General features: G+C 43.9%; 1 protein-coding gene across 2 annotated transcripts; it reads left to right on the forward strand.

Annotated features, from left to right (window-relative positions):
* The first annotated feature begins 125 nt into the window (after window positions 1-125).
* On the forward strand, window positions 126-9,692 carry use1 (unconventional SNARE in the ER 1 homolog (S. cerevisiae)). Of its 2 annotated transcripts, none has more exons than XM_031785482.1 (8): window positions 126-289; window positions 1,089-1,138; window positions 4,795-4,873; window positions 5,050-5,199; window positions 5,338-5,353; window positions 5,442-5,472; window positions 5,617-5,853; window positions 8,649-8,757. In XM_031785482.1, the coding sequence occupies exons 1-7, from the start codon at window positions 188-190 to the stop codon at window positions 5,819-5,821; spliced, it is 633 nt and encodes a 210-aa protein (XP_031641342.1). In that variant the 5' UTR covers window positions 126-187; the 3' UTR covers window positions 5,822-5,853; window positions 8,649-8,757. The 2 variants fall into 2 exon arrangements, with proteins under 2 accessions (XP_031641342.1, XP_020355174.1); XM_020499585.2 differs by having other exon boundaries at window positions 128-289; window positions 5,617-5,779; window positions 8,649-9,692.
* The last annotated feature ends 16,912 nt before the right edge of the window (window positions 9,693-26,604 follow it).

Genomic DNA, 26,604 nt, shown 5'->3' on the forward strand with positions numbered 1-26,604 from the left:
AAGAACAATAATTTAAATTATTAAAATATGTTAAACCCAAACCACTCTGTTAACCTTATGTCTAACCGTAAACTTACATTTTTAATTTATTTTTTAACTTTAATGAATGTTTCCGATATAGATGTGGTAACTAGTGGAAACGGTACTACTTCCGGAAAATCTTTGCGACACCTTGTCATATTCAAACATGGCTTCGTCTAGATTAGAAATAAATTTTATCCGATTATTGTCCCGCTGCGAATCTATAGCTTCAGAGAAGCGAGTGGAAACGGAATGGAGGTTGGAAAAGGTAAGACATTTAGACGTTGACCAATGCAACCTTCATCAAACGCAGTCGATGAGAAACGAATGTCCTGTCAAATGATGTTGACAGTGTCTGCTAACGTTGCGTTAGCTTTTCAGTGGGTTAGCATGCTAGATAGCCACGTCGCCAGCAGCTTGGAACGAGCAAGTTGGTTAACTATACTACAACTGACTGTATTTTCTAGCAAATCAGTAGCTCGTCGTAGTAGTTAACAGTATTAGCTAATGCAAGCGCACATTACTTATTTACACCATTTTATATTATAAAATGAGCTATAATCTAAATACGACAGGTCAATGAATCTTGCGAAAGGTGTGTGTAGCTAGCAATGATCATCTCACACCTAGGTTTAGTTGGCAAGCTAACGTTAGATAATTTGACAAGGTTGTGTAACTAACTACAGTAGTTATAAGCTACATTTATTTTCCCAGGTTAAATTGTATCTGTTTGTGTTCGCTAGAAGATTACATTCAGGCCTTTCCAATCAGTCATATTTTGATGGCAACAGGCTAACGTTACAGCTGCCCCCCCCCCCTTCAGAAAAGCCTATCTAGTTAACGTTACACCCCCACCCCCCCCCTCCCCCCAATAGTCTGCCCTTGTCATCGTTTGCAAAAGATATATATATATATTTTTTCGTTTGCTTACTAGTTGTTTTCTGCATAGCTGCTCAAACTGTGTTCCCATGCTTTTAAGAAGCTTGGAAATTGTCGTGTCTCTAAATGCCATCCCTATTATGACTCTACCAAACTGTAGGTCTTGACTTTTGCTCTTTCTCTTCTAGTATGTTGGTGCTCTTGAAGAGATGTTGGTGGCTTTGAGGAAAAGTCCAAGGTATATCTAAGCTGAGGCCTTTTACCTATGAGTAACATTCTTAAAACAGGGCAATGCCAGACTTTGCACTTACTTAATACTTACCTAACAAACCTCCTCTCTCTCAACTAAATCTTAAATGGATTTATTGTTTCAGATTTTATATAAAGGTGATACTTTCACCTCAATCAAGCGGTCAGATAAACTGCTATAATGATAATGCAGATTTATGATTTTTTTTTAAATATATTATTGATATATTATTGATCGCTTGTACTTGAAGGGAGCTGCATTTAACTTATAGTGCATTCTGAAAGTATTCAGGCCCCTTTTTCACATTTTGTTACGTTACTGCCTTATTCTAAAATGGATTAAATTGATTTTTTCCCCACACTCAATCTACACACAGTATTCAACTAATGACAAAGCAAAAACAGGTTAAGAATTTTCTGCTAATTACACAAATAAAAAATGGGACACCAGAATTAGGGGAGTTTCTCCCATTCTTCTCTGCAGATCCTCTCAAGCTCTGTCAGGGGAGCTTCGCTGCACAGCTATTTTCAGGCCTTTGCCAGATATGTTCGATTGGGTTCAAGTCTGGGCTCTGGCTCGGCAACTCAAGGACATTCGGAGACTTGTCCCAAAGGTTTTCATAAAGGGTCTCTCTGTCTTGACTGTATGCTTAGGGTCGTTGTCCTGTTGGAAGATGAAACTTCACCCCAGTCTCAGGTCCTGAGCCCTCTGAAGCAGGTTTTCATAAAGGATCTCTCTGTACTTTTCTCCATTCATCTTTCCCTCGATCCTGATTTGTCTGCAGCTGAAAACATCCCCACAGCATGACTCCGCCAGCACCATGCTTCACCGTAGGGATGATGCCATGTTCCCTCCAGATGTGACACTTGGCATTCATGCCAAAGAGTTCCCTCTTGCTTTCATCAGACCAGAGAATAGAATCTTGTTTCTCATTGTCTGAGAGTCCTTTAGGCCAGCCTTTCTTAAAGTATTGGTCGCAAAGTGTCAGAGTAAATGTATAATTATTTAATGAATTACTGGAATTGATTTGGCCAAGTGCAACTGTGGTCTCTGTTCAGTGCGCTCTCTGCTTAGCAGAGGTCTCTGTTCAGTGCGCTCTCTGCTTAGCAGAGGTCTCTGTTCAGTGCGCTCTCTGCTTAGCAGCGGTCTCTGCTCAGTTTGGCAGCTGCGCGAGTGGGAGAAGGAGATGCCCGTGTACTTCGCGGTTTACCGGATCTTTTTTCAGGATATTTTTTTTTTTTTTTAGATCCCTCGGTGACACGCGCTGCAGCGCTGTGGTTCAGCAGCAGATGATGCGCTGTCAGCCACGGACTTGTCATTCCCACTCACCGACGTCACCAAATAGACTCATGCTAGCAACAAGTTCTGACTGAGCTCAATCGTCACGAAACACCAATACATCGATGAGTTTCTCTCTTTCATACAAACTTTGAGAAATAACGAGGAGCTCCCTCAATGTGTTTTTTGTTGTTGCGGGGAAGTGCTTTGTAATGAGTTAATCAATACGAACAAATTCATATAACGACACATCCTGACCAAACATCCACAGCATGATGGTAAACCCAGGGAATTATTTCAGAAAAGGGCAGAGTGCAACAGGAAACAGTGCTTCAACAGTGGAAAAGTAAGTCAGCTAGAAAGGAATTGTTGTCATTTTAGAACAGGTGATGATAAGCAGAAATAGGTGAGTACTATCTCATAGTAGTATATGTGAGTTTCTCTTTCAAACAATCCCCTGGCCTTGTACACAGCTAATAGCTAACATTCGCCAAAGCAAGCTAACTATTTACATTTGACTGTAGAAATGATTGTTGAAAGCAAGTCTAGGTTGGAACTGTTGCTGTTAAAATGCAAGTCATCATTTTTATTGAAGCAAGATGCTTTTTGAGGCAAACACACACACACACAGTTCTGGGTTGCTCATCTACAGCATGAAGCTGTCACCTGCCTAACTGAGAAAGCAGTAGATGTCCTGGTCCAGTACAGCCCCACATACCTATGTCAGTCAGTTGGTTCTCAACTCTGCATTACTTAATAAAAAAACAAGTACAGAAACCGTCTCAATGCTGAGCAGTGTTGTACTGTCAAAAACAGATCCCAGAAGAAACATGCATGTTGACAACTTCAACCAGCCACACACCTGATCTCATTAGGAGAGTGTGTGTTTTTGTTTTCTGATCTACATCCATGTGATTGTTTTTTTTTTAATATTTGTATTTATTTCAATTGAACCTTTATTTAACTAGGCAAGTCGGTTAAGAACAAATTCTTATTTACAGTGACGGCCTACCTCGGCCAAACCCGGACGACGCTGGGATAATTGACTCATGTCTGGATGTGATTCAGCCTGGATCAATCAGTTTATTCGAGTTCAGAATAAAAACTATGATTTCTATTTTAACAGCAACAGTTCCAACCTAGACTTTCTTTTGACAATCATTTCTACAGTAAGAGGTACAGTAGGCCTGATCATTTTTCATCTGTACTGTTACTTAGTGTTGCATCAAAGAGCCTGCATCTGTGTGATGTGATCAATCAGTTTGTTCCAGTTCAGAATGAAAATGATTTATTGTATTTTAACAGCGAAGGTTCCAACTTAGACAGATATGTAAGAGTTTTTAATGGGGGAAAATAAACATGAATAGCTATTTATATGACCATTTTAATTTCGTTCTTTGTTTTTGTCTATATTGCATTTGTTTTAGGCATAAGGGCAATGATATGTACCAATATTTACGTATAGTTGCATATGTTCCTAAACACAGCATTTTTAATTTGGGTCCCAGGCTGAAAATGTTTAAGAACCCCTGCTTTAGGTGCCTTTTTACTGAGGAGTGGCTTCTGTCTGGTCACGCTACCATAAAGGCCTGATGGGTGGAGTGCTGCAGAGATGGTTGTCCTTCTGGAAGATTCCCCTATCTCCACAGAGGAACTCTGGAACTCTGTCAGAGTGACTGTTGGGTTCTTCGTCACCTCCCTGACCAAGGCTCTTCTCTCCCGATTGCTCAGTTTGGCCGGGCTGCCAGCTCTAGGAAGAGTCCTGGTGGTTCCTAACTTCTTCCATTTAAGAATGATGGAGGCCACTGTGTTCTTGGGGACCTTCAATGCTGCAGACATTTTTTTGGTACCCTTCCCCATATCTGTGCCTCAACACTATCCTGTCTCAGAGCTCTACGGACAATTCCTTCAACAGATCAAAAACAAAGACATGCACTGTCAACTGTGGGACCTTATATAGACGGGTGTTTGCCTTTCCAAATCATGTCCAATCAATTGAATTTACCACAGGTTGACTCCAATCAAGTTGTAGAAACATCTCAAGGATGATCAATGGAAACATGATGAACCTGAGCTCAATTTCAAGTCTCATAGCAAAGGGTCTGAATACTTATGTAAATAAGGTAATTCTGTTTATTTTTAATACATTTGTCAACCTGTTTTCACTTTTGCCATTATGGGGTATTGTGTGTCGATTGGGTGGATTTTTTAAATCCATTTTTAGAATAAGGCTGTTAAGTAACAAAATGTGGAAAGAATCAGGGACTCGATACTTTCCGAATGATCTGTATTAGCCTAATTCATGTCCTCCTGAGGCAATCGTTGTTTTTAAATATTCATTCATTATTTTCCATCTCTCCCTTCAGCAAACCCACAGTAGAGGTGATGACAGACTACACACGGAAGGTGGACTTCCTGAAAGGACTTCTAGAAGCAGAGAAACTGGTGAGTATAATACCCTCAAGGATTTCATTCTGATGCGTAGCTAAAACAACTGATTTAAATTCTGTTTGAAGCCATTAGCATTACATTATAGAAATGTTTTCTTCTCACCAGTTTGTTTAATGTTTTCTTCACTTGAGCCAATGATACGCTGCCTGTCCTATGTTCTTCTTTTATAGTCGGGGACAGAGAAAGCCCTGGCCAATCAGTTCCTAGCTCCTGGACGCACCCCCACCATAGCCAATGAGAGGATGCCGGCCAGTAAGACAGTTCACATGCAGACCAAAGCCCGGTGCACAGGGGAGATGAGGAACGAGCTGTTAGGCACTGTAAGATAACCTCATACTGTTGGATGGGTCTCAATAGTGTGTATTTTACTTAGAAAATGTTATAGTTTGTTTTAATGGACATGATCTTTCTTCTTTATAAAGGGCTATTTCTGCTAACTGTTTTGTGTTTCTTTATAGGGTCTGTCGAACAAAGGTAAACACTATTTTTATTTTATTTTAATATATTCAAATGTACAATAGCGTCATTTTAAAGTGTAATTCTTTTCTCTGTAATTAAACAGGAAACTTGGAAACAGACTTGAGAAACAGAAGGTAACATTAAAACCTAATTTCCTCTCGCTCTGCTCTAAAATGTGAAACCGGACTTACCAAATGTACGATTTCACATTTGTCTGTTTTTTTTATACCCGCAATCAAATCAATCAATAAAACCAATCCCTCCCTTCGTTTCGAAAGGGGTTTGGTTCTGGATGAACGGCAGTCAGCAGCCGAGCTGGATGCAGTGTTGCAGCACCATCACAACCTACAGGAAAAGTTGGCTGAAGACATGCTGAACCTGGCGCGCAACCTGAAGAACAACACGCTTGTGGCCCAGAACATTATCAAACAGGACAACCAGGTGTGGAAGAAGACAAGCTCTGCTGAACAGTTTCTATGCTGAATTACAAATCCACCTTTTAGCCTCATTCTCAGGTCAGACAACAGGAAGACTCTCTCTGCCCTTGTAAAAAAAAACCTGGGGTTTTAGCGCCTAACACTTGGTATTTTTTTTTTTTTTTTAAACCTTTAAGTAGGCAAGTCAGTTAAGAACCAATTCTTATTTTCAATGACTGCCTTCCAAGCAACAGTAGGTTAAATGCCTTGTTCAGGGGTAGAACAACAGATTTTTAACTTGTCAGCTCGAGGGATTCGATCTTGCAACCTTTCGGTAACTAGGCTACCTTTCGGTAACTAGGCTAACCACTAGGCTACGCTGCTGCCTAACACTCCTGTAGATCTCAAAGGATTGGACAGGTGTATCCAATATGGTGAGAATTTCACCACACTTATCAGGAAAAACAAGTTGAAGCTATTCCCATATGACTTACTTAATAATTGATATGAGCCTTGGAATTCAGCAAGAGCTTCTATTCTGGTTGACAGAAAAGTGTTTTGGTGTCTGTCCAGAAGGTGGCGGTATTACATAAGAAACATTCCAGAACTAAAGCGTTTGAATTTTTTTGGGGATATATGATTTATCAGCTGCTGCTATGAGGCCTGGAATTCCACTAGTCTAAATGGAAGGATGGATTATTTCCAGGGTCAATCCATTTTTGGATAAAAAATAAGCATCACTATGCATTTCAAAGGCCAATGAAGTCTCTTATGAAAAGTGCAAGTAAGTGTTTGACGACAGCCCCTTAAAAGAAGAAATGTTGTCTATGTTGACCCTGACCCAGTCAATCCTTCAGCCACAGCAGAAATATTCATAGGATCCTGTCTCTCTGACCCAGTCTATCCTTCAGCCACAGCAGAAATATTCATAGGATCCTGTCTCTCTGACCCTGACCCAGTCTATCCTTCAGCCACAGCAGAAATATTCATAGGATCCTGTCTCTCTGACCCTGACCCAGTCTATCCTTCAGCCACAGCAGAAATATTCATAGGATCCTGTCTCCCTGACCCAGTCTATTCTTCAGCCACAGCAGAAATATTCATAGGATCCTGTCTCCCTGACCCAGTCTATTCTTCAGCCACAGCAGAAATATTCATAGGATCCTGTCTCTCTGACCCTGACCCAGTCTATCCTTCAGCCACAGCAGAAATATTCATAGGATCCTGTCTCTCTGACTCTGACCCAGTCTATTCTTCAGCCACAGCAGAAATATTCATAGGATCCTGTCTCTCTCACCCTGATCCAGTCTATCCTTCAGCCACAGCATAAATATTCATAGGATCCTGTCTCTCTGACCCTGACCCAGTCAATCCTTCAGCCACAGCAGAAATATTCATAGGATCCGGTCTCCCTGACCCAGTCTATTCTTCAGCCACAGCAGAAATATTCATAGGATCCTGTCTCTCTGACCCTGATCCAGTCTATCCTTCAGCCACAGCAGAAATATTCATAGGATCCTGTCTCTCTGACCCTGACCCAGTCAATCCTTCAGCCACAGCAGAAATATTCATAGGATCCTGTCTCCCTGACCCAGTCTATTCTTCAGCCACAGCAGAAATATTAATAGGATCCTGTCTCTCTGACCCTGACCCAGTCTATCCTTCAGCCACAGCAGAAATATTCATAGGATCCTGTCTCTCTGACCCTGATCCAGTCTATCCTTCAGCCACAGCAGAAATATTCATAGGATCCTGTCTCTCTGACCCAGTCTATCCTTCAGCCACAGCAGAAATATTCATAGGATCCTGTCTCTCTGACCCTGATCCAGTCTATCCTTCAGCCACAGCAGAAATATTCATAGGATCCTGTCTCTCTGACCCTGACCCAGTCTATCCTTCAGCCACAGCAGAAATATTCATAGGATCCTGTCTCTCTGACCCTGATCCAGTCTATCCTTCAGCCACAGCAGAAATATTCATAGGATCCTGTCTCTCTGACCCAGTCTATCCTTCAGCCACAGCAGAAATATTCATAGGATCCTGTCTCTCTGACCCTGACCCAGTCTATCCTTCAGCCACAGCAGAAATATTCATAGGATCCTGTCTCCCTGACCCGGACCCAGTCTATCCTTCAGCCACAGCATAAATATTCATAGGATCCTGTCTCTCTGACCCTGATCCAGTCTATCCTTCAGCCACAGCAGAAATATTCATAGGATCCTGTCTCTCTGACCCTGATCCAGTCTATCCTTCAGCCACAGCAGAAATATTCATAGGATCCTGTCTCTCTGACCCTGACCCAGTCTATCCTTCAGCCACAGCAGAAATATTCATAGGATCCTGTCTCCCTGACCCGGACCCAGTCTATCCTTCAGCCACAGCAGAAATATTCATAGGATCCTGTCTCTCTGACCCTGACCCAGTTTATCCTTCAGCCACAGCAGAAATATTCATAGGACCCTGTCTCCCTGACCCAGTCTATTCTTCAGCCACAGCAGAAATATTCATAGGATCCTGTCTCCCTGACCCTGATCCAATCTATCCTTCAGCCACAGCTGAGGATCTGATCTAATAGTTATCTGCTTCTTTCACTCAGACCCTGACCAAGTCTATCCTTCAGCCACAGCTGAGGATCTGATCTAATAGTTATCTGCTTCTCTCCTCTCTCACTCAGACCCTGACCAAGTCTATCCTTCAGCCACAGCTGAGGATCTGATCTAATAGTTATCTGCTTCTTTCACTCAGACCCTGACCAAGTCTATCCTTCAGCCACAGCTGAGGATCTGATCTAATAGTTATCTGCTTCTTTCACTCAGACCCTGACCAAGTCTATCCTTCAGCCACAGCTGAGGATCTGATCTAATAGTTATCTGCTTCTCTCCTCTCTCACTCAGACCCTGACCCAGTCTATGCGTCAGGCAGACACCAACTTCGAGAAACTGAAGGTTGAGTCGGAGCGTTTGGAACAGCACACCAAGAAGTCTGTCAACTGGACCCTGTGGCTGATGCTCATCCTGGTCTCCTTCACATTCATCAGTATGATCCTCTTCATCAGGATCTTCCCCAAGCTCAGATGATGATGATGATGATGATGATGCACACCTACTGGACATACCTAGAACATAGAAGAATAACTGCTGCGCTGCTTGTACATATTCACATGTAGGCCTAGGTGTATGCGTACCTCCAACCGGGTTAGAAGTTGCCCAGTAAGCACAGATCTGCGATCAGCTCATCCTTGCAACCAGCTTCTCCAATCCTATTTGATGGAATGAAATGTACAATTGACCTTAGATCACTGTCTAGGGGGTCACTTCCTCCTGCTCCTTTATGGGTAACCAATATGCTCACAAATATAGCTAGCGATTGATAGATATATATAGATATTTATTTATTTAGAGTGAGGGACAGTGAGATGGGCCTAGTCTTATCAGATGGCGATTGGATTTGACTAAGAGCCTTCATCTCAATCTAGGGAGGTCTGTATGGCAGCAGTACACAGTAGCATGGCCCAGGCTGTACCGCGTAGATTAAGTTACCATTGGTTGACAGCAAACAATATCAGTAATCTCATTGGTCATCTGTATGTTTGGAACAAGTGGAGATTTAAGGCATTCTGTCCTATATAAGGAAGTAAGATGTTCTAATTTTGTCTGATTTGATTAATTAACCACTTGACAAAGGTCTTTGGTCCTAAAAAAAAATCCCTTGTATCAATGCTTTTTTTCATTGTTAATTTTCAGTGTAATAGTGTGAATCTGGCCATTGTTGATGTGCATGAATAGGTGACAGTGATTGATTCATTATGGTGACCTGATTGAGAATATGATTGGCCCTCTCTTAGGAAGGACGAGTGTTTACTTCCCAACTCATTTCTCCCTCCTTTATCGCTGTGGTCTGTGTTGAACTGTGTGATTAAATGTTTTTAACTGGACAGATTTGAGATTTTATGTTACTTATCATTTTTTTTCTGTTCAGGAAGTCAGATCACTTTGCCTCATTGTAAGAAGCTGTATGTTCAGTAGTTTGACAAGTGCCCTGTAATGCTAGCAAAGGGGAAATTACACCTGTGAACAGTCCAGTAGGTGGCAGGCTCTATCTCTGCATAGCAGCTACTAACAACCTCTTTGACCTGGGAAGAGCGAGAGTAGGGCTGCGATTCCAATTCATTACCCTTCTCTTTGAAGACGGTGTGTACTCTTCAGTCTGCCGTCTGGATTAAAAGATAAGGGGTGAGAGAAAGGAAATATGTTGGGAACTGGGAACCATTTTTAGCCCATGCCTACACCAATCCCATGCTTTTGAATCCTTACATAAGATGGTGTTGACCAAGTGCCCTCTTCAGAGAACAAGGTAGAGGATTCAGATCGCGCTCAATTCCAGGTAGAAGAATGGACTGTTAGGAACACAGGCCTCCTTGAATCTCAATGGTTAATCACAAAAGAAACACTGATGTTTTGTGGGTAGTGTTTTCCCCTTGGTTTTATATACAGTAGACTGATCACAAAGAAGCTACACCCACATATCCAATTGAAACCAATCATATTCATACTTTAAAGTGGGGGAGAGATGACCTTGCCTGGTTGGGCTGCTGCCCAAATAAAGGTGTAGTAGGGAAAACACTGATTAGGTCATTCACAGGCTCTGACACGGTGTCGGTGTTTAATGCTCCGGTGTTGTCACTGGGACAGGAGACTATTCTGGGGGGCTGGCTGACTTGTCCAGGCTTGCTGCCCTACCCTGCCCTAGCTGCAGCAGATGGCTGTGGGGCTGTAGTATTCTGGGATCTCCTGGTGGTTATTTTTAATTCTCAGAAGAGTAGGAATGTAATGCTACCATGAGACCAAAAGAGGTATTTTCAAAATGAAGGCACTTGACGTCATCACGGTGGCATCCAACTGAGGTCTTATGACACTAGTCCTTAAAAGTTCAGATGTTTTATTGTGTAAAGTGTCCTAGTCCCTTATTATTTATAGTGTAATAATACTAGGTCCCTCCCTCCACCACTAGGTCCCTCCCTCCACCACTAGGTCCCTCCCTCCACCACTAGGTCCCTCCCTCCCCTACTAGGTCCCTCCCTCCACCACTAGGTCCCTCCCTCCACCACTAGGTCCCTCCCTCCACCACTAGGTCCCTCCCTCCACCACTAGGTCCCTCCCTCCACCACTAGGTCCCTCCCTCCACCACTAGGTCCCTCCCTCCCCTACTAGGTCCCTCCCTCCACCACTAGGTCCCTCCCTCCACCACTAGGTCCCTCCCTCCCCTACTAGGTCCCTCCCTCCACCACTAGGTCCCTCCCTCCACCACTAGGTCCCTCCCTCCCCTACTAGGTCCCTCCCTCCACAACTAGGTCCCTCCCTCCCCTACTAGGTCCCTCCCTCCACCACTAGGTCCCTCCCTCCCCTACTAGGTCCCTCCCTCCACCACTAGGTCCCTCCCTCCCCTACTAGGTCCCTCCCTCCACCACTAGGTCCCTCCCTCCACCACTAGGTCCCTCCCTCCCCTACTAGGTCCCTCCCTCCACCACTAGGTCCCTCCCTCCACCACTAGGTCCCTCCCTCCCCTACTAGGTCCCTCCCTCCACAACTAGGTCCCTCCCTCCCCTACTAGGTCCCTCCCTCCACCACTAGGTCCCTCCCTCCCCTACTAGGTCCCTCCCTCCACCACTAGGTCCCTCCCTCCCCTACTAGGTCCCTCCCTCCCCTACTAGGTCCCTCCCTCCACCACTAGGTCCCTCCCTCCCCTACTAGGTCCCTCCCTCCACCACTAGGTCCCTCCCTCCCCTACTAGGTCCCTCCCTCCACCACTAGGTCCCTCCCTCCCCTACTAGGTCCCTCCCTCCACCACTAGGTCCCTCCCTCCCCTACTAGGTCCCTCCCTCCACCACTAGGTCCCTCCCTCCACCACTAGGTCCCTCCCTCCACCACTAAGTCCCTCCCTCCCCTACTAGGTCCCTCCCTCCACCACTAGGTCCCTCCCTCCACCACTAGGTCCCTCCCTCCCCTACTAGGTCCCTCCCTCCACCACTAGGTCCCTCCCTCCACCACTAGGTCCCTCCCCCTACTAGGTCCCTCCCTCCACCACTAGGTCCCTCCCTCCCCTACTAGGTCCCTCCCTCCACCACTAGGTCCCTCCCTCCACCACTAGGTCCCTCCCTCCACCACTAGGTCCCTCCCTCCCCTACTAGGTCCCTCCCTCCACCACTAGGTCCCTCCCTCCACCACTAGGTCCCTCCCTCCCCTACTAGGTCCCTCCCTCCACCACTAGATCCCTCCCTCCCCTACTAGGTCCCTCCCCCTACTAGGTCCCTCCCTCCACCACTAGGTCCCTCCCTCCCTCCCCTACTAGGTCCCTCCCTCCACCACTAGGTCCCTCCCTCCACCACTAGGTCCCTCCCTCCACCACTAGGTCCCTCCCTCCCCTACTAGGTCCCTCCCTCCACCACTAGGTCCCTCCCTCCACCACTAGGTCCCTCCCTCCCCTACTAGGTCCCTCCCTCCACCACTAGGTCCCTCCCTCCCCTACTAGGTCCCTCCCCCTACTAGGTCCCTCCCCCTACTAGGTCCCTCCCTCCACCACTAGGTCCCTCCCTCCCTCCCCTACTAGGTCCCTCCCTCCACCACTAGGTCCCTCCCTCCACCACTAGGTCCCTCCCTCCACCACTAGGTCCCTCCCTCCCCTACTAGGTCCCTCCCTCCACAACTAGGTCCCTCCCTCCACCACTGGGTCCCTTCCTCCCTCCCTCCCCCACCAGGCCCCTCCCTCCCCCACCAGGCCCCTCCCTCCCCTACCAGGTCCCTTCCTCCCTCCCCCACCAGGCCCCTCCTTCCCCTACCAGGTCCCTTCCTCCCTCCCCCACCAGGCCCCTCCCTCCCCTACTAGGTCCCTTCCTCCCTCCCCCACCAGGCCCCTCCCTCCCCTACCAGGTCCCTTCCTGCAGACAGATTCTACAGTTGCCATAGGGATGGGCTCAAAATAAAGTGGTGAAAACTTAGTGTTCTGACAGAAACATTGTTATATAAAAGTGTCCTATTTTAATTAATAACTTGTTGAAATCGTCCTGCCTGGCCTCAGTCTGCAGTGTGTGTTTGACCTCTGTTTCCTGTCTGTTCGTTCAGTACCACGTCTGTCCATCTCCCGTGACTCCAGATGTTTGTGGTGGAGACTCTGTTAATTGGGTTGATCCTTTAACAGTTGGACTACAATAACAAGTTGTTAAGCATCTCCCTTCCTCCTCAATGCTGTTGCTTTTGAACACCCAATCTTTTCAATGTATTTCTTGGCTGGAGCTGCAGCACAGCGAGTGAAGTGAGGATTTAGGATGGCCTACGGAGTTAAAAGGCTGTGCTTTCTCCCCTCGCCTGCCACCCTGAGTGGAAGAGGAATGAGTTCTAGCTGAGCTTTAGAGTGTTGTTATTGGGTCAGTGTAGTTATTGGGTCAGTGTAGTTATTGGGTTAAGTGTTGTTATTGGGTCAGTGTAGTTATTGGGTCAGTGTTGTTATTGGGTCAGTGTTGTTATTGGGTCAGTGTAGTTATTGGGTTAAGTGTTGTTATTGGGTCAGTGTAGTTATTGGGTCAGTGTTGTTATTGGGTCAGTGTTGTTACTGGGTCAGTGTAGTTATTGGGTCAGTGTTGTTATTGGGTCAGTGTTGTTATTGGGTAAGTGTTGTTACTGGGTCAGTGTTGTTATTGGGTCAGTGTTGTTATTGGGTCAGTGTAGTTATTGGGTCAGTGTAGTTATTGGGTCAGTGTTGTTATTGGGTCAGTGACGTTATTGGGTCAGTGTTGTTATTGGGTCAGTGTAGTTATTGGGTCAGTGTTGTTATTGGGTCAGTGTTGTTATTGGGTCAGTGTAGTTATTGGGTTAAGTGTTGTTATTGGGTCAGTGTTGTTATTGGGTCAGTGTTGTTACTGGGTCAGTGTTGTTATTGGGTCAGTGTTGTCATTGGGTCAGTGTTGTTATTGGGTCAGTGTAGTTATTGGGTCAGTGTTGTTACTGGGTCAGTGTTGTTACTGGGTCAGTGTAGTTATTGGGTCAGTGTTGTTACTGGGTCAGTGTTGTTACTGGGTCAGTGTTGTTACTGGGTCAGTGTTGTTACTGGGTCAGTGTAGTTATTGGGTCAGTGTTGCTATTGGGTCAGTGTTGTTATTGGGTCAGTGTTGTTATTGGGTCAGTGTTGTTATTGGGTCAGTGTTGTTATTGGGTCAGTGTTGTTACTGGGTCAGTGTAGTTATTGGGTCAGTGTTGTTACTGGGTCAGTGTAGTTATTGGGTCAGTGTTGTTACTGGGTCAGTGTTGTTATTGGGTCAGTGTAGTTATTGGGTCAGTGTTGTTATTGGGTCAGTGTTGTTACTGGGTCAGTGTTGTTACTGGGTCATTGGGTCAGTGTTGTTACTGGGTCAGTGTTGTTACTGGGTCAGTGTAAGCCTGCTGCAGTCAGGCTGGATGCCTCCTATCTACAGCTCACATAATAGAGTAGAGCAGGCCTGTCTCACACACACTCCCTGTCACACACACTTTCTCTCACACTCCCTGTCACACTCACACTCCCTATCACACACACTCCCTGTCACACTCACACTCCCTATCACACACACTCCCTATCACACACACTCCCTGTCACACTCACACTCCCTATCACACTCCCTGTCACACACACACTGCCTGTCACACACACACTCCCTGTCACACTCACACTCCCTGTCACACTCACACTCCCTGTCACACTCACACTCCCTATCACAAACACTCCCTGTCACACACACACCCTATCACGCACACTCCCTGTCACACACACACCCTATCACACACACTCCCTGTCACACTCACACTCCCTATCACACACACACTCCCTTTCACACTCCCTGTCAAAAAAACACACACTCTCTGTCACACTCACACTCCCTATCACACACACTCCCTATCACAAACACTCCCTGTCACACTCACACTCCCTATCACACACACTCCCTGTCACACTCACACTCCCTGTCTTACACACATCATCTCAAAACCACTCTCTTTTCTCTGTTCCAATGTCGTCAGTGTAACTTCAGCTCCAGCAGACCTGCGGCTCATCTTCTCAGTGTTCTATAAAACTCTGATTGATTGATTGACATGTTTTCACAATGGGTTTTACTCGTGTACCTATGATTGGGTACCTATGATTGGGTACCTATGATTGGGTACCTATGATTGGGTACCTATGATTGGGTACCTATGATTGGGTACCTATGATTGGGTACCTATGATTGTCTTAATGAGGTAGTAACTGTAAGTCGAATATTGTCATGTCAGAGAATCAGCCATAAATCCCACATTAATGTTTCTAACCCCTCCCCCTCTTAGTTTTCAATCAATATTTTTTTTAACTGGAAGAAACATTTCCTTGTTTTGAAGTTCATCCTATGACATCACTTACCGTTACTGATCATATTAAAAGTACTTATTACTCCAAGCCTGGCCCCAACCCCACCCCCCTGTAAGCTAGTAGACCTGCTCTGGCCTGAACCACACAAGTCTCTCTTGAAGATTCACAGGTAATGTTAGTTTACCTGCAAACCATCGGACCATTGGCAGTCCTACCTATGAAATGCTGCCAGTAGGCAATAGGCTCTGGTAAACACAGCCTGGCACTGGTACCAATCCCAATCTGTGCCCTGCCTACGGGTGTTGCTGAGGCTGGCAGGAGGAGTCATCTTTGTTTAGTTTTTTTGTTTCATAGTGGTTTCTCAGCAGTTACGGTAAGTCCATCGAGGACATATGAACCCAAAATAAAATGTCCCACGTTATGTCTATCGCAACTTATTTTTATCATGATAACGACATAACAAATGTTGTTTTGACAAGATCACAATATCATTTTCTTTGTGATAACGACATAACAAAAGTTGTTTTGTCAAGATCAGAAGATCATCAAAAGTACCAGATGCACGATAACCACCTCATTCATCAAGGAGCCCTGTGGCTGCGTTGGTCGCAATGCTCTCGTGGGGCATTTAAGCCCTGAACGATGCCTGACAGTCAGCCCTGTCTGCCTCGCTGCCCCAAAACCACAGCCAATCACATACAAAGAAGAACCCAGCTGACTTGGCTAGTTAGCTGGGTAGTCTTTTTTTAAATATTTTTTATTTTTTTATTTATTTCACCAGGTAAGCTAGTTGAGATCAAGTTCTCATTTACAACTGTGGGCTGGCAAAGATAAAGTAAAGCAGTTCGACACACAACAACACAGAGTTACACATGGAATAAACAAACATACAGTCAATAATACAGTAGAGAAAGTCTATATACAGTGTGTGCAAATGAGGTGAGATAAGGGAGGTAAAGCAATAAATAGGCCATGGTGGCGAAGTAATTACAATATAGCAATTAAACACTGGAATGGTAGATGTGCAGAAGATGAATGTGCAAGTAGAGATACTGCGATAGACACACACACCAGAGTGTCAACATGTGGGTTAAGGTCTCAAGCATCCACCCTATTCCTCAGCCTGTGCGACATTGACACGGGTCCCCTGCAATCTGGCCAGCTGATTCAGATCTGTCTTTGATAAAGCAATGTGGCTGAGAGTTTAATTTCTCGGTCCCCTGCTTTTTCGCCTTTCGAGGTTAAAGCCTGCATGGTGGGTCCCTGGAGGGGCCCGGAGGCTGAGGTGTAGCGATGGCTGACGCAGGAGGCTGTGTAATGGGATTGGGAGAGCAGGAACACATCCAGGAGCCAATCAGGAAGCAGCTCGCCCGGGCCAATCAGGAAGCAGCTCGCTGATTAGGAACTACGGAGGGGGCGTGTGGGTGTTGACCTCTCTCTCCCTGAACATGGAAATTTTACAGAAATCGAAAGTTAAAGTTTTTTTTTTTACAATTGTGATTTAAAAAAATTATATATATCATCTAAGTGTAAATGAAAAACAGAATGATGTTTGAGAAGCATTTGGTATCTAAAAAAATATACGGTGACATAGTTAGTTAGTACAGTCAGGAAGATTACACTAGATTGAAAAAAAAAAAGACTGAATCTTTGAAAGAACAGTTTGTTGTACAGAGTGTAGGACTCAAGGCTTTTTTTTCAAAGGTCAGAGTCAGTGTCATTCATCAGATGTTTTGTCCGTCCTTGAGAAGGCTGGACTTGGTATGTCAAGGGCAAAAACAGCAGTGGAGAACAAAACTACAATAGGTTACATTTTGTCCTTGGCTTGGACTGTCAATATAGTACTACATTGTACTGCATGGACTGTAAAACTGTGCTGATAACCTGATGTTCTGACTGAGCTGATCATATCAAGTGTTTTATGATGGGAGATGACGAGCTGTTCCGCTCATACACAGGATAAACAGGATTATAAAAAAGACTATTTGGTCAGGTAGCAATCAATGATCTTTTATAATGTCATTCTACATTTTTTTGTTTTTTAAATTTTTTATGACTTGATACTTAGCTACCTGCACTGAACTGTCCATTCATAGGCCTACGTTGTGGCATCTTTATAATAAGACAAATTAATAGCTGCATTGTCAGTAGGCTCATTATCAAACCTGTCTGCCTTTTTACAAAAGCATTTATTCTGCTGGTGTGTCTCTCTCTCTCTGCCTCCTCTGGTCTGTGAGGGTGGATGTATCCAGCTCTGGGCCCTCTGCTGTGGCTGGGATACTGAGAGCACTGATGGCCCTTACAGTGTACCGTAGCTTGTTTTTTTAAACAGTCCTCCCTCCACCGTTCACTCTCAGCAGGGTTTCAGTCCATGAGGACAGTTGAGTGTATGGTAATTGTGCTCCCAATTCTACTGATTTCTTCAAGGACCTGGCTAGTGTATTTGTGTGTAATACCAGGTTTAATTTGAATTTTTTATTTTTATTATAAACATTGCGTTTTACTACAGCCTTTGTTTTGCATTGCATTACAAACTTGTGTTACTTAAATGTTTAAACAACATGTCAATCATTTAAGAATCACTGTTGGTTGAATTCGTTCAGGTATGGTCCACTTAAAGCTATGAGATCTTTTGGCATCTCTCACGCTCTTCTGTGTTAAAGCATAACAGAACATAGTGATCAAAGAGACAGTATATCCTCCATTTTAGCAGGGGTGAAGGTGGCAGGCAACCATTGTCGTATATACAGTGTTAAATGGAGATAAAAACAGCCGTTGCTGCTCGTCTGAGGAAAAGAGCTCGAGCATGGCCTTTCCTTGTGTACGGTATATCCCTCCAGGTTGCCGTAGCTACCACTGCAACACTGCCACGCTGCCAGGCAGGATGGGTTCAGCTCAGGGCACAGTGCTCTGGCTCTCTGGTACAGTTTCCCAAACAGCTTGGTGTGAAAATGTCAGTGTTCTGTAAAAATGACCCTTCTCAGTAAATGTCACGCTGCCCTCTAGTACTGTCGTTTAGAGAGGTAGATGATGAGGTTCAGCACTTATCTCTCTGTCTCTCTCTCTTTCTCTCACTCTCTCTTTCTCCCTCCCCCCTCTCTCTCCCTCTCTCTTTCTCTCTCTCTCTTGCTCTCTTTCTGTCTCTTGCTCTCTTTCTCTCTCTCTCTCTCTCTCTCTCTCTCGCTCTTTCTCTCTCTCCTTCTCTTTCTCTTTCTCGCTCTTTCTCTCGCTCTTTCTCTCTCTCGCTCTTTCTCTCTCTCTTGCTCTCTCTCTCTCTCTCTCTCTCTCTCTCTCCTCTCGCTCTTTCTCTCTCTCTCTCCCGCTCTTTCTCTTTCTCTCTCTTTCTCTCGCTCTTTCTCTCTCTCGCTCTTTCTCTCTCTTTCTCTCACTCTTTCTCTCTCTCGCTCTTTCTCTCTCTCTTGCTCTTTCTCTCTCTCTCTCTCTCTCTCTCTCTCTCTCTCTCTCTCTCACTCTTTCTCTCTCTCTCTCTTGCTCTTTCTGTCTCTCTCTCTCTCTCTCTCTCTCTCTATACTGCTCTCTCTATCGTGTTCTCTCATTCTATCTCTCCCTTTATTCTGATCTCTCATAGTGAAATATAATAACACGTCAGATATGGGAGATGGCTGAGAGAGAGTGAATATCTCTCTCTCTCCAGCTGCCTGGGAGGAAGGAAGGTTAGCTGTACAGTCCCACTGACCAGGGCTGGGTGAGCTATTGCACATGATGGTAACGAGGCGGCAGGTGGCCTAGAGATTGGGAGTGTTGGGCAAGTAACCGAAAACCTCTGGTTTGAGCCGACAAGATAAAAAAAATATGTTGATGTGCTCTTGAGCAAGGCACTTAACCCTAATTTGCTTCACACCATGACTGACCGTGTTAAAACACCACATTTCACTGTAGCTATTTGTGACAATATTTGTACTTATATTTTTTTATGTATTTATTTTTACCCCTTTTTTCTCCCCAATTTCGTGGTATCCAATTGTTTTAGTAGCTACTATCTTGTCTCATCGCTACAACTCCCGTACGGGCTCGGGAGAGACGAAGGTTGAAAGTCATGCGTCCTCCGATACACAACCCAACCAAGACGCTTCTTAACACAGCGCACAACCGCACCAATGTGTCGGAGGAAACACCGTGTACCTGGCAACCTTGGTTAGCGTGCACTGCGCCCGGCCCACCACAGGAGTCGCTGGTGTGCGTTGAGACAAGGATATCCCTACCGGCCAAACCCTCCCTAACCCGGGCGACTCTGGGCCAATTGTGCGTCGCCCCACGGACCTCCCGGTCGCGACAGAGCTAGCGATGCAGCATAGCTAGCGATGCAGTACAGCGCCCTTAACCACTGCACCACCCGGGAGGACCCGTATTTGTACTTATTTAATTATTTATCATTATTTAAAGATATTCTCTCTCTCTCTCTCTCTCTCTCTCTCTCTCTCTCTCTCTCTCTCTCTCTCTCTCTCTCTCTCTCTCTCTCTCTCTCTCTCTCTCTCTCTCTCTCTCTCTCTCTCTCTCTCTCTCTCTCTCTCTCTCTCTCTCTCTCTCTCTCTCTCTCTCTCTCTCTCTCTCTCTCTCTCTCTCTCTCTCTCTCTCTCCCCCGTTATTCATTCTCTCCCGTCATTGTCTGTATTTGAATTGCGTGGGAGGAAAACTAGCGGCAAGGATTGTAGATTCACTAACTCCCCTTATCAGATAATCAACCACAGATCTGAGCTGCAGGCAGAGCCGGCGGGAAAAAAATCCATCTGAGTGAACAGGAAGAAAGAGACGGGAACGACCGGGTACGACCGGGTACAACCGGGAACGACAAATGGTTAGGAATGTGTCACTTAGGCTGTCAGAGAGAGGACGTCACCTAGGCTGTCAGAGAGAGGACGTCACCTAGGCTGAGGGAGAGAGGACGTCACCTAGGCTGAGGGAGAGAGGACGTCACCTAGGCTGAGGGAGAGAGGACGTCACCTAGGCTGTCAGAGAGAGGACGTCACCTAGGCTGTCAGAGAGAGGACGTCACCTAGGCTGTCAGAGAGAGGACAACACCTAGGCTGTCAGAGAGAGGAAGTCACCTAGGCTGAGGGAGAGAGGACGTGTGAGAAATGCCTGTCCCCCATTAGTCAACGAGGGGAACAACACTTCCCTTCCCTGATGCAGATATCACATGTCTTGTCCCAGCACTTCCCTTCCCTGATGCAGATATCACATGTCCTGTCCCAGCACTTCCCTTCCATGATGCAGATATCACATGTCCCGGTCACTAAGTTTAGTCTTTCACTAGGATCTGATTGTGTTTTTTTTACTATTTATACAGACGCTCGTAAACCACGTGTCCCAATTTGGGCTATTTTCTCCCATGTTTTCTAAAAGGTCTGTTCATAGCAGCTGCTGGCTTTTGCAGTGCTGAGTCTCACGGCTGCTTTTAGGGCAGCCCTCATCGTGTCAGTAGACATATAGACTACTACTGGTTTCTGTTTGTTGACAGTCAGAGACCCTTTACTGAACACACTGTTGAGACCCTCTCTCTCTCCAACTTCATTGTTCTCTCTATGTGAGATTATAAACATACTCATTTATTTATTGTCCTTCTGGGATGTGGAGACACAATATGGGCCCAGTTAGTTCCTCTCCTATTCTTGGTAAGCGAGCGGAGCAGAGCGGAGGTCTGTTTCCTGGTTGAGATTGGGCTGTGGTCAGCTGGAGGTCTGGTTCCTGGTGGGCTGGGGTCAGCTGGAGGTCTGAGAGTGGGCTGTGGTCAGCTGGAGGTCTGGTTCCTGGTTGAGAGTGGGCTGTGGTCAGCTGGAGGTCTGTTTCCTGGTTGATAGTGTGCTGTGGTCAGCTGGAGGTCTGGATCCTGGTTGGGCTGGGACTGAAGATGGGACTGGTACTGGTGCTGGGCTTGGTGCTGGGCTTGGTGCTGGGATTGGTGCTGGGATTGGTGTTGGACTTGGTGCTGGGCTTGGTGCTGGGCTTGGTGTTGGGCTTGATGCTGGGCTTGGTGTTGGGCTTGGTGCTGGTGCTGGGCTTGGTGCTGGGCTTGGTGCTGGGCTTGGTGCTGGTGCTGTGGTTGAGGAGTCCAGGCCACACACACCTCGCCTGGCTGTCTCTGGAACACCTCTCTGACAGGGTTCGGTCCGGGACTGGAGGAAAGAAAATGAATCGACGTTTGACAGTTTGTTTGGCTTCTTCTCGCTACTATGAAAACGAAAAGGGGAAATTGTTTTGTGAGGTGAATTTACCGACAGTGGCAGCACTAGTGGAGCCTCAGTTCCCCCTGTAATTGATGGTTAACAGCCGACATGAAAAAAATACTACAGTTTACTATAGAATACTACAGTTTACTATAGAATACTACAGTTTACTATAGAATACTACAGTTTACGATAGAATACTACAGTTTACGATAGAATACTACAGTTTACTATAGAATACTACAGTTTACGATAGAATACTACAGTTTTACTATAGAATACTACAGTTTACGATAGAATACTACAGTTTACTATAGAATACTACAGTTTACGATAGAAATACTACAGTTTACTATAGAATACTACAGTTTACGATAGAATACTACAGTTTACTATAGAATACTACAGTTTACGATAGAATACTACAGTTTACTATAGAATACTGCAGTTTACTATAGAATACTGCAGTTTACTATAGAATACTACAGTTTACTATATAGAATACTACAGTTTACTATAGAATACTTACAGTTTACGATTAGAATACTACAGTTTACTATAGAATACTACAGTTTACGATAGAATACTACAGTTTACTATAGAATACTACAGTTTACGATAGAATACTACAGTTTACTATAGAATACTACAGTTTACGATAGAATACTACAGTTTTACTATAGAATACTGCAGTTTACTATAGAATACTGCAGTTTACTATAGAATACTACAGTTTACTATAGAATACTACAGTTTACTATAGAATACTACAGTTTACGATAGAATACTACAGTTTACTATAGAATACTACAGTTTACGATAGAATACTACAGTTCACTATAGAATACTACAGTTTACGATAGAATACTACAGTTTACTATAGAATACTACAGTTTACTATAGAATACTACAGTTTACTATAGAATACTACAGTATGTAATATATAATTTTAGAGTAAACAGTAGTATACTGCAGAAAACTATAGTAAATAATACAGTATTTAATTTGCATATACCCTGCCCTTTCCCCACCCGCATATCCCATAAGTGAGAAACTACACGCCAAGTATATACCACGTATTGTGTTCCCTACAGGTTATAGAGAAGAGCAGAAGCTCTGAACTCTCTGCTGAGAATGCAGACCTACTTACTTACTTACTTACTTACTTACTTACTTACTTACTTACTTACTCACAGGTTATAGAGAAGAGCAGACGCTCTGAACTCTGTTCAGAATGCAGACCTACTTACTTACTTACTTACTTACTTACTTACTTACCTACTTACTTACTTACTTACAGGTTATAGAGAAGAGCAGAAGCTCTGAACTCTCTGTTCGGAATGCAGACCTACTTACTTACAGGTTATGGAAAAAGGTTAGTGTTTCTCCAGTGGGGTTTCCTAGCGGAGATATCCTCCACTTCTATGTCAAAGATAATAAAACAAAAACACTATAGTAAATACTACAGAAATGTCTGCATAAACACTATAGTAAATACAACAGAAATGTCTGCATAAACACTATAGTAAATACAACAGAAATGTCTGCATAAACACTATAGTAAATACTACAGAAATGTCTGCATAAACACTATAGTAAATACTACAGAAATGTCTGCATAAACACTATAGTAAATACTAAAGAAATGTCTGCATAAACACTATAGTAAATACTACAGAAATGTCTGCATAAACACTATAGTAAATACTACAGAAATGTCTGCATAAACACTATAGTAAATACTACAGAAATGTCTGCATAAACACTATAGTAAATACTACAGAAATGTCTGCATAAACACTATAGTAAATACTACAGAAATGTCTGCATAAACACTATAGTAAATACTACAGAAATGTCTGCATAAACACTATAGTAATACTACAGAAATGTCTGCATAAACACTATAGTAAATACTACAGAAATGTCTGCATAAACACTATAGTAAATACTACAGAAATGTCTGCATAAACACTATAGTAAATACTACAGAAATGTCTGCATAAACACTATAGTAAATACTACAGAAATGTCTGCATAAACACTATAGTAAATACTACAGAAATGTCTGCATAAACACTATAGTAATACTACAGAAATGTCTGCATAAACCACTATAGTAAATACTACAGAAATGTCTGCATAAACACTATAGTAAATACTACAGAAATGTCTGCATAAACAAAACACTATAGTAAATACTACAGAAATGTCTGCATAAACACTATAGTAAATACTACAGAAATGTCTGCATAAACACTATAGTAAATACTACAGAAATGTCTGCATAAACACTATAGTAAATACTACAGAAATGTCTGCATAAACACTATAGTAAATACTACAGAAATGTCTGCATAAACACTATAGTAAATACAACAGAAATGTCTGCATAAACACTATAGTAAATACTACAGAAATGTCTGCATAAACACTATAGTAAATACTACAGAAATGTCTGCATAAACACTATAGTAAATACTACAGAAATGTCTGCATAAACACTATAGTAAATACTACAGAAATGTCTGCATAAACACTATAGTAAATACTACAGAAATGTCTGCATAAACACTATAGTAAATACAACAGAAATGTCTGCATAAACACTATAGTAAATACTACAGAAATGTCTGCATAAACACTATAGTAAATACTACAGAAATGTCTGCATAAACACTATAGTAAATACTACAGAAATGTCTGCATAAACACTATAGTAAATACTACAGAAATGTCTGCATAAACACTATAGTAAATACTACAGAAATGTCTGCATAAACACTATAGTAAATACAACAGAAATGTCTGCATAAACACTATAGTAAATACTACAGAAATGTCTGCATAAACACTATAGTAAATACAACAGAAATGTCTGCATAAACACTATAGTAAATACTACAGAAATGTCTGCATAAACACTATAGTAAATACTACAGTAATGTCCGCAAAAACATTACAGTAAATACTACAGTATACTACGATCCGCAAAACACTGTATTAATTACTATAGTTTATACTACAGTTTTCTTTTTCGACAGTATTTAAACTACAGTTAACTGTAAATACTGCAGGACATACTACAGTGAATACTATAGTATTTTATACCATATTATAATTTAGTATTTTATTAGTGTGGGAGAGAGAACGTCGTCCCTTTTTAAGATCACTGTCAACCTGACCCTTTACAAGGACACAGAGCAGCCGTAATTATCGCCTTGGATGTGGCGTTGTGTTGTGTTGTTGTATGCATTCAGGATGGGTGGTGATGGTGGTGGTGGTGGTGGTGGGGGCTTGGCTAGTTTCCTCTGTAAACACACTGATACAATGCTGCCGCCTCCTACACATACTCACATACACAGCTTACGGCCACAGGGAGCAATTTGGTCGCACCGCTTTCCGATTTGGTCCCACAGTGTTCCAGAGAATACGACTTAGTCCAGTGAGACATTCCTCCCCCTGGGAACAGGGGAAACATGAAAAATAGGTAGGGAGAGATGGAGGAGCAGATAGTGTTGGTGACTTGTCAAGGCACATCTTCCAGGCCCGGCCCGGGCCCGAGTGGACACAGGGTGTCATTGTCACGTCCCAGTGTCGTAGGAATCCTTGCTTTTCCTCTTCTGCGATCTCTAATCACAAACTCACAATGTTACAGGTTTAATTTTCAACTGGAAAAGCAGATTGATATTGACAAGTTAAACAAACGACCACATCTCCCTGGCTGTCTGAATGGTGATGGTCACTTTGGAGAAAAACAAGTTGTCTACCAACTACGGAAATATCTATCCTTCCTAACAACACAAGTGGAAAAGTTTTTTTTAAACAGAAGCAAATGGAACAAAACAGAAGATAAACATACTTGAATTTGTCAAATAGAAACTCTCGTTTGCAACTGTTGAACTAATGATTACACCCTACAGCAGCAGCTAGATGCAGGCAAGAGTGTGCAAGTGTGCTGGAGGAATGAGGGCCAGGGGGTTGGAGGAGTTGTATGGGTGGGGGGAGTAGATGGCTGGGGGGCTGGAGGAATGAGGGCCAGGTGGTTGGAGGAGTTGTATGGGTGGGGGGAGTAGATGGCTGGGGGGCTGGATGAATGAGGGCCAGGGGGTTGAAGGAGTTGTATGGGTGGGGGGAGTAGATGGCTGGGGGGCTGGAGGAATGAGGGCCTGGGGATTGAAGGAGTTGTATGGATGGGGTGGGGTGGGGGGTGGGGGGGGGTAGATGGCTGGGGGGCTGGAGGAAATGGGGCCTTGGGGTGCTGGAGGATTTGGAGGTGGAGGGATGGGTGGTGGGGTTCACCATGGACACAGTCCCCTTCCTGACCTTCTGACTGTTTATTTGGCTGATGAGGCCCCCTGCGTCCCCTGCTTCCCATGTCTGTATACATTACATACAATCTACAATACAGCTGGTATTACTAAAACAAAGTCTCCTCTATCCACTGAGTGTACAAAACATTAAGAACACCTTCCACCTGGTGTCTATGTCATGGAAAGAGCAGGTGTTCCTAATGTTTTGAACACTCGGTGTATATGCACTATACTGTTTGGTACACTTGTTCAAACACTCAAGATTGTTCAGAGTGTTGTAAATACACTTTAATGAGACTGAACATGAGGAGAATGGGGTGTGCTGACTGCCGAGGGGTAAATAACCCCCTCTAGTCTGTTGACACACCGGTGTGTCAATCTAAGTAACATAATACAAAAATCTAATTAAATCTACATTAAAAAGCCATCAGTTTAAACTAGAGATCTGTTGTTTTTTGCATTGGCTGCATCTCAAACCACCTCATGCACCTTTGTGGCACTTCCACGTCTGTGGTGAAAGGTGACGGAGCCAGAGTGGTTGTTTTGTCAGAACATGAGACACCCTGAAAATCGGTCTTCTCACAAAAAAAACATATCATGACCCCTAGACTAGACTCTCACAAACATGATGGTGTTCTCCGTTCTGCTCTACGACCCCCACAAGTGTCACGGGACTCGTTTAAAGGTAACTGTACCGGTTGTAAAAAATGAATGGAAGTACGAAGGTAGTTTTGTTCCACCCAAAAAAGGGGTTAAATGTGTGTAAAAAAAAAAGATATATTTCCTGAGATTTCTTATATCTCCTAGATTGACTGTCTTTTTTGCCATTTATGAACATGTTCTTCCATGCGTTTCTCTGGGCTATAGAAGTAAAGGCCAAATTCAATATTTTATCAAATCATTTTTTTATAGATATTTTTTTATAACAATTCCATGTCAGCGTAGAACCGCCCCCTGAATACCGAGTGTGTATAGCTGCT

Source organism: Oncorhynchus kisutch, linkage group LG13 (genome assembly GCF_002021735.2).
Source record: "Oncorhynchus kisutch isolate 150728-3 linkage group LG13, Okis_V2, whole genome shotgun sequence".
NCBI lineage: Eukaryota > Metazoa > Chordata > Actinopteri > Salmoniformes > Salmonidae > Oncorhynchus > Oncorhynchus kisutch.

Excerpts from the sequence above, each read along its gene's own strand:
- use1 (XM_020499585.2), top strand. The coding sequence starts at position 188 with ATGGCTTCGTCTAGATTAGAAATAAATTTTATCCGATTATTGTCCCGC. Across the intron at positions 4,874-5,049 it reads TTCTAGAAGCAGAGAAACTG|TCGGGGACAGAGAAAGCCCT; the intron begins GTGAGTATAATA and ends CTTCTTTTATAG. Across the intron at positions 5,473-5,616 it reads ACAGACTTGAGAAACAGAAG|GGGTTTGGTTCTGGATGAAC; the intron begins GTAACATTAAAA and ends TCGTTTCGAAAG.